Source organism: Procambarus clarkii, chromosome 60 (assembly GCF_040958095.1).
Source record: "Procambarus clarkii isolate CNS0578487 chromosome 60, FALCON_Pclarkii_2.0, whole genome shotgun sequence".
Lineage (NCBI taxonomy): Eukaryota > Metazoa > Arthropoda > Malacostraca > Decapoda > Cambaridae > Procambarus > Procambarus clarkii.
Genome location: NC_091209.1, coordinates 11,885,237 through 11,896,807, shown reverse-complemented (window position 1 = coordinate 11,896,807; position 11,571 = coordinate 11,885,237). Strand labels below are relative to the sequence as shown.

Below are 11,571 nucleotides of genomic sequence, written 5' to 3'. Positions count from 1 at the left end.
AGGTACTGGTGCCCCCAGTCTTACAGTTGCAGGTACTGCTGCCCCCAGGTGATGCACATTGACCGAGACGGCAGCGCAACTAATGAGTGGGTGGGTGAGCGTTGAGGGGCGAGGTAGGGGCCGGTTTGGGTGATATGGCCAGAGACACCAAAGGTCACTGGGTACCTCTGGGGGGTGGCGGAGGGGCGTTGGTAAAAATTTTTTTTTAAATTTTGCCCCGAGAGGCGAGTTTATTGGGCAGCGCCACTCATCTTGTGAGTGAACATAAGTCTTCGTGGGCTAGTTACATAATATAACATCGAGGTGTGAGGGAGGGCGTTGACACCTTCTTCTCTTGAGGTTATCTTGAGATGATTTCGGGGCTTAACGTCCCCGCGGCCCGGTCATCGACCAGGCCTCCTTTTTTGTTACCCTCAGGAAGCAGACCGTAGCAGCTGTCTAACTTCCAGGTACCTATTTACTGCTAGGTGAACAGATTTCCTGGGTCAGGATTCATAAAAAAATTTACCCACCCCCTGACGAAACCTGTACATCTTTCCCTAATTATGACCGCTTTGTTTACATATATTGCAGAGTTTACGGGCTAGGAAACTTCACTACTCCCAAGGTTATTATTGTTATCGACAACCTCGTGGGGCTTCGGTGCTCGTAAACTGTTTACTAAATGTAAACAATGTTATCATGATTGAGGAAAGATGCACAGGTTTCGTATACTGTTAATTTAATACTTGTGACGCCCTTTTACCCTTCATCGTATATACTATACAACATATACAACAAAAATAAATGAATATAAAATAATTTGTATATCTCTAAAACTAAATAAAATAAAAGGAGATTAATGTAGGCTTAGCTGAAGTTGATGTGGAAGGCGCGTCTCCTGTAGTGAGGTGAGGGCGCTGGGGACGGCAGTTTGGGATGACAGAGGGACAGCAGCTTGGGACAGCAGCTAGGGACGGCAGGGGGACTGCAGCTAGGGGGAGAACAGATGCTCTGGTACCTGCTGCTCTCACTGGAGAGGTCACACATTAGGGTGTTGATAATGATGAAATCTGGAAAGGTCACAAACATTTTCAGGAATCTGTACACCAGTTGATTGACAGTTGCGTGGCGGGAACACAGAGCCGTAGCTCAACCCCGGCAAGCACGACTAGGTGAGTACATTAGGGTGTTGATAATGATGAAATTTAAGTGTTGCAAAGAACTAACATTACCCAGACTAAAATAGGTAATGACACTGCGAATACAGCTTGTCCCTGATGCTTTAATCTACCAGCCAGCAATGATTACCAACGTAGTTGTTTAAACTAGTATAGCCAAATGTTAACAAATATTAGTTAAATTATCTAACATTTAATTAATCAGTAAATATAATATTAACCAAGACATAGTTAAGCTAGTTAAATTCAACGTAACAATTAATCACACTGTACTGACTATAGGTATTAACACTAACCTCTGGTGGACGTTGTGGCCAGTATTATAACCGAATCTGCAATATGACCAGGTTAGTGACACAACAGGAAAGTGGATCTATATCTTTAGTGTAACACCACCAGCCTTCTTTATTTCTTAGTGTAGATTCGCATATCCGGGATCCTGCTTGTCTCGTGTAGATACACACACACAAGGCTTCCTAAACCCTCTTGTTGAGCATCAGTAGTTATGGATGACAACAGCGGTATTGCTGGTGGGTTCAAATACGTTTATTGAGACAATAAAATACATCTCAGAGGGATAGAGTAGCTTAGGCTATTTCTATCCCCCATGTTGGTGGGTAGGCTTGGTCACCGTTTCTCCTGAAATTATATCACACTACTCTCTCACTATTATTATATGTTTTATCTGTTGATGAGATAGTTTTGCACCTCTAGTTTATCACCTAAACGAGGCACAGTTATTTATTGTGCAGTTGTAGGTTCTAAATTGTTGTGAGCACAGGATTGTGTTCACGAGGGTAATGTTTTGATCAGTGATGACGTCATTGTGTTTCTCTTCAGTCACGTTATTATGACTTATTCACCACATGCCTTAAGTCATACAGTTCTCGCTGTTGAAGGTAGACCTTGATTCAGGTCAAACACCCGTTGTATTACCTTCCTCGGGGAGTATGAAGCCAATTGGCTTTTTTTTCTGCAGTCGGGTTCAACATTAAATTGTGTTTTTGTGGTTTGGGATCTTATCTTAAAGCTACATGTGTTAAGGTGTGACTCCTGACCTGTCCTGTTAACTTGATTTTTCAAGTATCCTTCCATGGGTAAGAAACTGTAGTCATTAAGAAAGCTTTCAAAGATTGCCTAAGGGTCCGTTAAGCATATAATGTGTATTTATGTTGAGGTGGCCAGGGAGTCTTTCTCTAATATATATATATACACTGTTCTAACTTAGGATTAAGTTATTTCGTTGCATTATTCATTTTATGATTTATAGGTTAGTGCATTCACCGGCTTTGAAGCCTAATCTGTGACTCGTGTCTGACAGCTGGAGGTGCAGCGGTCAGGAGGGCGGGTACCCGCCGGACAAGCGGTCAACCGCTACCTCGGGCAACTGGACCGTAAGCAGATAAGCCTCGTCTACCATCGCTACATGCTTGATGCTGAATTGTTCGGCTACAGCAGTGATGCCTACCTCCACCTGGCGCACGAGTAGACCTCCTGGTCGCGGAGGACGGTCCAGGACCTGGTCGTGGAGGACGGTCCAGGACCTGGTCGTGGAGGACGGTCCAGGACCTGGTCGTGGAGGACGGTCCAGGACCTGGTCGTGGAGGACGGTCCAGGACCTGGTCGTGGAGGACGGTCCAGGACCTGGTCGTGGAGGACGGTCCAGGACCTGGTCGTGGAGGACGGTCCAGGACCTGGTCGTGAAGGACGGTCCAGGACCTGGTCGTGGAGGACGGTCCAGGACCTGGTCGTGGAGGACGGTCCAGGACCTGGTCGTGGAGGACGGTCCAGGACCTGGTCGTGGAGGACGGTCCAGGACCTGGTCGTGGAGGACGGTCCAGGACCTGGTCGTGGAGGACGGTCCAGGACCTGGTCGTGGAGGACGGTCCAGGACCTGGTCGCGGAGTGGTCTCTCACACCTGCAAGTAAGCTACAACACTCGTGATACTCTCCCCCAGGAGAAGCACATATCTTTGACCACTGAGTGGTTATCATGTTATCTTCATTTGCTTGGCGTCACCTTCTCTTCAGCTGTATACATGCGAGGGATAACGTGCCAATCAGCTGAAGAAAAGCGAGGCTATATATATATATATATATATATATATATATATATATATATATATATATATATATATATATATATATATATAATATATATATATATATATGTCGTACCTAGTAGCCAGAACTCACTTCTCAGCCTACTATGCGAGGCCCGATTTGCCTAATAAGCCAAGTTTTACTGAATTAATATATTTTCTCTAATTTTTTTCTTATGAAATGATAAAGCTACCCATTTCATTATGTATGAGGTCAATTTTTTTTATTGGAGTTAAAATTAACGTAGATATATGACCGAACCTAACCAACCCTACCTAACCTAACCTAACCTATCTTTATAGGTTAGGTTAGGTTAGGTAGCCGAAAACGTTAGGTTAGGTTAGGTTAGGTAGGTTAGGTTGTCGAAAAAACATTAATTCATGAAAACTAGGCTTATTAGGCAAATCGGGCCATACATAGTAGACTGAGAAGTGAGTTCTGGCTACTAGGTACGACATATATATATATATATATATATATATATATATATATATATATATATATATATATATATATATATATATATATATATATATATTCCAGGTATTTTCTGCCATAGTGCATAATACAATGAAGTAAATACCTCTGTACTTGTTCCCATTAAAAAGACTTCCTGGAACATACTTTTAAATAAAGTATTTTATTTTATTCTCATTGACGTTGTAGCTGACAAACTAGGCATCTCTGAATTTCAATTTGCATATAAAACTGGTTATTCAACATCGCTTTCTCGTTTTCGGCTGGCAAAAACTACTCAGTTTGTGTGTGTGTGTGTGTGTGTGTGTGTGTGTGTGTGTGTGTGTGTGTGTGTGTGTGTGTGTGTGTGTGTGTGTGTGTGTGTGTATGTGTGTGTGTGTGTGTGTGTGTGTGTGTGTGTGTGTGTGTGTGTGTGTTAATTAAAGCTACCTTATCAGTAATGTAATGCTTGTTTTGTCCAACAAATGGCTTCCTGATGACAAGCTAAACTGTCCAAGCTGGACAGTCCAAGCTTATGACCAAGCTTGTGTCCAAGCTGAACAGTTCAAGCTGAACAGTTCAAGCTGAACAGTCCAAGCTTATGACCAAGCTTGTGTCCAAGCTGCGCGTCTGTGGCGTAAAGAAGACACAGTTAACTATAACAAACTTTACTGATCATGCAAAGATCACAGTGTACATAGATATCAAACATGAAAAGGTCAAATATCCATATAATGAACATTGTCTAAACATACGTGAGGGTCAACAGCAAAATGCCGGAGACAAAAAGACCTTAAACTATACAAATCTACTTATATGGTAATACAAAAGACTTGAAACTGTCACTCTCATATGTAACTCAGTCTTTAGAGTACACAGTCTTAAGAGTAATATGTCACAGTTCTCTGAGTACTCTCACACGTGACACAGTCCTCAGAGTACTCTCGCATGGTACTCAGTCCTCTGAGTACTCTCACATGTGACACAGTCCTCTGAGTACTCTCACATGTGACACAGTCCTCAGAGTACTCTCACATGTGACACAGTCCTCTGAGTACTCTCACATGGTACTCAGTCCTCTGAGTACTCTCACATGGTACTCAGTCCTCAGAGTACTCTCACATGGTACTCAGTCCTCTGAGTACTCTCACACGTGACACAGTCCTCAGAGTACTCTCACATGGTACTCAGTCCTCAGAGTACTCTCACATGGTACTCAGTCCTCTGAGTACTCTCACACGTGACACAGTCCTCAGAGTACTCTCACATGGTACACAGTCCTCAGAGTACTCTCACATGGTACTCAGTCCTCTGAGTACTCTCACATGGTACTCAGTCCTCAGAGTACTCTCACATGGTACTCAGTCCTCTGAGTACTCTCACACGTGACACAGTCCTCAGAGTACTCTCACATGGTACACAGTCCTCAGAGTACTCTCACATGTGACACAGTCCTCTGAGTACTCTCACATGTGACACAGTCCTCAGAGTACTCTCACATGTGACACAGTCCTCTGAGTACTCTCACATGTGACACAGTCCTCAGAGTACTCTCACATGTGACACAGTCCTCAGAGTACTCTCACATAGTAGTCAGTCCTCAGAGTACTCTCACATAGTACTCAGTCCTCAGAGTACTCTCACACGTGAACATCCCCAGTACCCAACAGCTGGTGGCCCAAGAGCTGGAGCCTGGAGAGTGTACTATTCTGGTAACACAATTGTACTCAGACATATACATATAATTATAATATATATGACAAAAAAAGGAAATAACTGAATAAAAAGAGAACTAACTAACCATGGGAATAAATTCTTATTCTCTCAGAGACAACGCTTGAGCGCACACCTGTATGTTGTGAGGCAACGCTTGAGCGCACACCTGCATGTTGTGAGGCAACGCTTGAGCGCACACCTGTATACTACGACGCAACACTTAATGCTGAAACATGCTCACTAGCGTGACAGGATGAACAACCCAGCGGGTTTTCTTCCTATTGGGGAGTGTTGTACATGCTGCTATGGCGGTGTGTCCACTCACAGAATGAGTGGCGCTGCCCTTAAACTCGCCCCTCGGGGCAAAATTTAATGCTCAATAGCTAGGGCAAGAGGAGGGGGGGCGTAGGGGGGGGGTTTATCTTGAGGTTATCTTGAGTTGATTTCGGGGCTTTAGTGTGCCCGCGGCCCGGTCCTCGACCAGGCCTCCACCCCCCAGGAAGCCGTTATGGGCTCCATAACTGGGGAGGGGGAGAGAGAGAGGTGGGGGATAAGGGGGTGGGGGGTAGTAGTAGTATGGTAGCCCTCATGAACATCATTATAGCATTCTAGCGACACTAGAGCGTGTCTGCTCTTGCCCAGCTGCTCCAGATATGTTTCAGCATTAACTCTTATATACTGATCTAGTCGTTATCTGTGGCTTCCTCCTGTGTTCCAATTGTTATCTGCGGCTTCTTCCTTACCTTGAGATGGTTTTGGGGCTTAGCGTCCTCGCGGCCCGGTCCTCGACCAGGCCATCTTGTGTTTCAATTATTATCTGCGGCTTCCTCCTGTGTTCCAGTTACTATCTGTGGCTTCCTCCAGTGTTCCAATTATTATCTGTGGCTTTCTCCTGTGTTCCAATTACTATCTGTGGCTTCCTCCAGTGTTCCAATTACTATCTGTGGCTTCCTCCAGTGTTCCAATTACTATATGTGGCTTCCTCCAGTGTTCCAATTACTATCTGAGAGTTCCTTCTGCGCACCAATCGCCATAAGCTATTATTTTGTACACCTTTATTCGTTAACTTTCTCTAGCCAGGCGTACATCAATGTGTACCTTTAAGCAGCTGCGCAGTTTATGGGTTAAGAACTCTCAGTATCTCACCACTGTTTATCCCTAATATTTCAAAAGATAAACGGCATCATTGCAGGAGCGTCATGCAGTACATGTGAACATTTTTTGTATATAAAATACAGTACGAAGAATGTATTCTTTTATAATAAACAGTATTAAACAAAAAATCTAAAGCAACGTTCATAACCCAGCAAAACCATCAAAATGATCTCTAGCCTCATGGCTGCGAATTTCACTTATTGGTTCTTAATTAATTATATATAGCAATGACGAGTCAAAATATTTAAATGGAGTAATTTAAATAATAACAAAATAATAATTATTTATAACTATAAAACTTTCTTTAAAATACATTATATATATGTTTTTGGGTCTTATGATGTGAAAATATTTAAGAAGTTTTACAGTGAGTAAAATAATATAATCAGAGATATGCCACATTTATCTAAGTGGTTCATCTACCCTTTAATTCGAGCTTATATTATAGTCAATTTAATACTGTGTAAGTATTCTGTGCTCATTTCAAAGTCCACCTCATGACATCTGACATTCACACACTCGTCATGGTAATACTGAACTGTCGGCATCTTGTCATCTCATCTCTAGCTACCATTTTTAAAAGCCATATAAATTTACGAGGCTATAAATAATAAGTAAATAAGGATTATCACCCTCCATAAACTATCATACATATTAATATATTATATTAATATGTATGATATTAATCATTTTTAAAAGCCATATAAATTTATGAGGCTATAAGTAATAAGTAAATAAGGATTATCACCCTCCATAAACTATCATACATATTAATATATTATATTAATATGTATGCATATTAACCATTTTTAAAAGTCATATAAATTTATGAGGCTATAAGTAATAAGTAAATAAGGATTATCACCCCTCCATAAACTGCCCTTATCATACATATTAATATATTATATTAATGGCGGGAAAACTACACCTAAGAGACGCGAGATACGGCGCCATGATTCGCACCCAACACCACCGGACATAAAACACATATGTAGTATATCGGGGACAATTAGTTTATCCAACACTACTGCTATTTTTGATATATAGCCTTATTTTTTAAAAAATGCTGCCTTGTCCTACACATTACATCGGCATCGTCTACACCGGGTTAGGGCCAGTCACTCTAGGGGCTCTTGAGTAGCACTAAGCCAGACCTATGTTCCTGCATTTACATCATCAATCACACAAGTTCAAACCTGAGACTTTATATGTATAAAACGCAGCGTCTTCACTACCACACAATACCATCCTCCTTGAGAGAGAGAGAGAGAGAGAGAGAGAGAGAGAGAGAGAGAGAGAGAGAGAGAGAGAGAGAGAGAGAGAGAGAGAGAGAGAGAGAGAGAGAGAGAGAGAGAGAGAGAGAGAGAGAGAGAGAGAGAGCGAGAGAGCGAGAGAGCGAGAGAGCGAGGGAGAGAGAGGGAGAGAGAGGGAGAGAGAGGGAGAGAGAGGGAGAGAGAGGGAGAGAGAGGGAGAGAGAGAGAGAGAGAGAGAGAGAGAGAGAGAGAGAGAGAGAGAGAGAGAGAGAGAGAGAGAGAGAGAGAGAGAGAGAGAGAGAGAGAGAGAGAGAGAGAGAGAGAGAGCGAGAGAGCGAGGGAGAGAGAGAGAGAGAGGGAGAGAGAGAGAGAGAGAGAGAGAGAGAGAGAGAGAGAGAGAGAGAGAGAGAGAGTGAGAGAGAGAGAGAGAGAGAGAGAGAATCACAGCAATCAGAGATTAGTTTCATGAAACAAACAGTAGGAAGTCAGTTCACAGCCCAAACTAAACACACCATTCCCATCTTCACAATCAATATTTCTTAATTAAAAACCACCAAAATATAACCTACATGTCTGAACTACTCACCAAAAAATCCCTTCTTTAACTGCTAACATTCTCCTGTGACAAGATAACCACCACACGATCCATCTTGGCCTTACTCCTAGCAGACTGTATCAAGGTAATTAGCACCAGTTATTCCACATATTTTGGCTACCATTAAAATTAGAAAGATTTGTGTTCTAGCCAATATATCATTATGAATTGAGCGGTCAACACACACACATTACGTCCATTGTATCAATGAACAAGTTTGTTCGCTATTTACAAGTGAAAATGACGACGACTTAGACAGTCAAAAAGCAGTCATGATTCAAGCGCTCAGGTAGAAGAAAATATTGACTTCGGAGTGTTTAGACTTAAGACTCATTCACTAATAGTCTTGTTTATCTCGCGGGAAGATTGATACAATATGTTGGCGTCTTCCAGAATGTTTCCAAAATGATCAGTTAAGGAGTACAATGACTAGCGGGGCACACAAGGCAGGAATTGGTTAATATGTTTGTTTCTCTATGGCATTACCCTCTTAAGTTACCGTCTATAAAGGAATTACTTATATCTACCGGGTATATATGGAGGAATTCGCACGACCGTGATACTAGGCTTTCCGGGAGGTGGTGCAACATATTATAAATACCAGGTGGGAAGTGTCGGGCAAGTTTGGGTCCCGGCTTTACTACCCATAACATTTCTAACTTATCTCATTTGTATTCAATGTTACCTTCGCTGTTATCTTCCGAGAACATGAAGTTGTCTCCTGAGGGTGATACTAGACCAAACTTGTAACTTGGATAATCATATTATCTAGGGGTAATACTGGTTTATGTAAACCTCTTCTAGTTTACATCTATTTATATATTTAAGCTATAATAGTAGAGGTAATATTGTGTCTATTATAGATACCACTATGAGAGGAACTGACAAAATATTACATCTATATGGGATACAACACCCCCATTATGGCCTACTATCCATGACATAATCCATATACGAGGTTCCCTCCTGCAGCACAGGGGCCAAATTACCATAACAAATAGGCTAAGTTTTAGCCTTTTGACTAGTGTGTAACATTATCTTGCCCACGTTGATATTTGTATAACTTATTGAGTTATTAACTCTTACAAATAAATTATCCATGGTACTGTATATGCTAAAGGTATTTGTATGATTTGATACATATCAAACAACAGGTGTTTCAAATATACATGTGCAGCATATCTATGACAATAAATGTTCAGAAGAACAGAGATGAAGAACAATTCTCCCATATAAAACATCTCTATATCATAAAGTATTATTATGGCGTATATAAGTGAAGAATTAAGAATTAATTCGTCAATGATTAATATAATAGGATTTTAGCACATACTTTACTCACAAATAAATATGAGACAATCCAAGCCATTTTTGTAGCAACTGATTTATAATTTCACATTATATAAGACATGGGAAGCAATATACATATACTATGGTAATGTACAAATATTAAATCAAATTTTACGAAACTCAGATTATAAATTCATTCTAAAAAAAAAATCATCAATAACCATAAAATAAAATGGGAAACATTATACAGTAATTAATACATGTATAACTACATTTAATATATTAACTAAATTATAGACATTCTTTGACACACTATCCGGCTGAAGCACCGGCTCCATCTAATTATCCGACTGTCACTACGGATCCATCCAATGAAAAAGCTGACGAATTCCGGACATAATTTTTTTTTTTCAGATATGTAAATATGTTCCATCTATAAATAGGCCTCAGTATAATCACATTTAGTACTGATACTTTACCGTTATAAAAAGTATATATTCTGTTGATATATATATATATATATATATATATATATATATATATATATATATATATATATATATATATATATATATATATATATATATATATATATATATATATATATATATATATATATATATATATATATGTGTGTGTGTGTGTGTATATCACGAAAATAAACACGTGATTAAACACGTGTTTATCACGATTAAACACGTGATATATATATATATATATATATATATATATATATATATATATATATATATATATATATATATATATATATATATTACCGTTAAGCTCTTAATTGGACTAATTCAGTATCAGAAAAAATTAAAAGCTTTGAAGAGCATGAGAATATAAGTTTGATAGCAAGCAAAGGCTGCAAGTGTGTAGAAAGTCGACTAAATTCCCATCGTTGTTAGGCAATAAATAGCTCATTTAGGTGAGGCTACTCCGAGTAAGAAACCTAGACAACACCACTTGTCTCGGGGCGATTGTGATTCACGCGATTACACACCATTGATGTGACAGATCATCAGGCTGTGAGGCTAAGATGAGGAAGATATAGGCATGTGATACACAGCATTAATGTGACAGATCACTAGGCTGTGAGGCTAAGATGAGGAAGATATAGGCATGTGATACACAGCATTGATGTGACAGATCATTAGGCTGTGAGGCTAAGATGAGGAAGATATAGGCATGTGATACACAGCATTAATGTGACAGATCACTAGGCTGTGAGGCTAAGATGAGGAAGATATAGGCGTGTGATACACAGCATTGATGTGACAGATCATTAGGCTGTGAGGCTAAGACGAGGAAGATATAGGCATGTGATACACAGCATTAATGTGACAGATCATTAGGCTGTGAGGCTAAGACGAGGAAGATATTGGCATGTGATACACAGCATTAATGTGACAGATCACTAGGCTGTGAGGCTAAGACGAGGAAGATATAGGCATGTGATACACAGCATTAATGTGACAGATCACTAGGCTGTGAGGCTAAGACGAGGAAGATATAGGCATGTGATACACAGCATTGATGTGACAGATCATTAGGCTGTGAGGCTAAGACGAGGAAGATATAGGCATGTGATACACAGCATTAATGTGACAGATCACTAGGCTGTGAGGCTAAGACGAGGAAGATATAGGCATGTGATACACAGCATTAATGTGACAGATCATTAGACTGTAAGGCTATAAGATAAGGAATATATAGGCATGTGATACACAGCATTGATGTAACATATCATTAGGTTAACCATTTGATTAAGATAACGAACGTAGACTATATACAAGTGAAAAACAGTATTGACGTATAGCATATCATTAGACTGGGCATG

At 40.3% G+C, this 11,571-nt stretch overlaps 1 protein-coding gene and 1 long non-coding RNA gene across 2 annotated transcripts in view; one reads left to right on the top strand and one right to left on the bottom strand.

Annotated features, from left to right (window-relative positions):
- Positions 1-3,250, top strand: part of LOC123766868 (carbohydrate sulfotransferase 11) — a 12,601-nt gene extending 9,351 nt beyond the window's left edge. Inside the window, exon 6 of the mRNA XM_045756308.2 lies at positions 2,482-3,250. Coding sequence (XP_045612264.2) covers positions 2,482-2,649 — 168 coding nt within the window. The 3' untranslated portion in view covers positions 2,650-3,250. The remainder of the gene's footprint in view (positions 1-2,481) is intronic.
- Positions 3,251-4,371: 1,121 nt separating this feature from the next.
- LOC123766869 (uncharacterized) lies at positions 4,372-10,224 on the bottom strand. Its single transcript, XR_006773876.2, has 2 exons — positions 5,635-10,224; positions 4,372-5,601 (listed from the first exon to the last, which is right to left on the bottom strand). It is a non-coding gene; the product is annotated as an uncharacterized lncRNA (long non-coding RNA).
- Between the last annotated feature and the right edge of the window lie 1,347 nt (positions 10,225-11,571).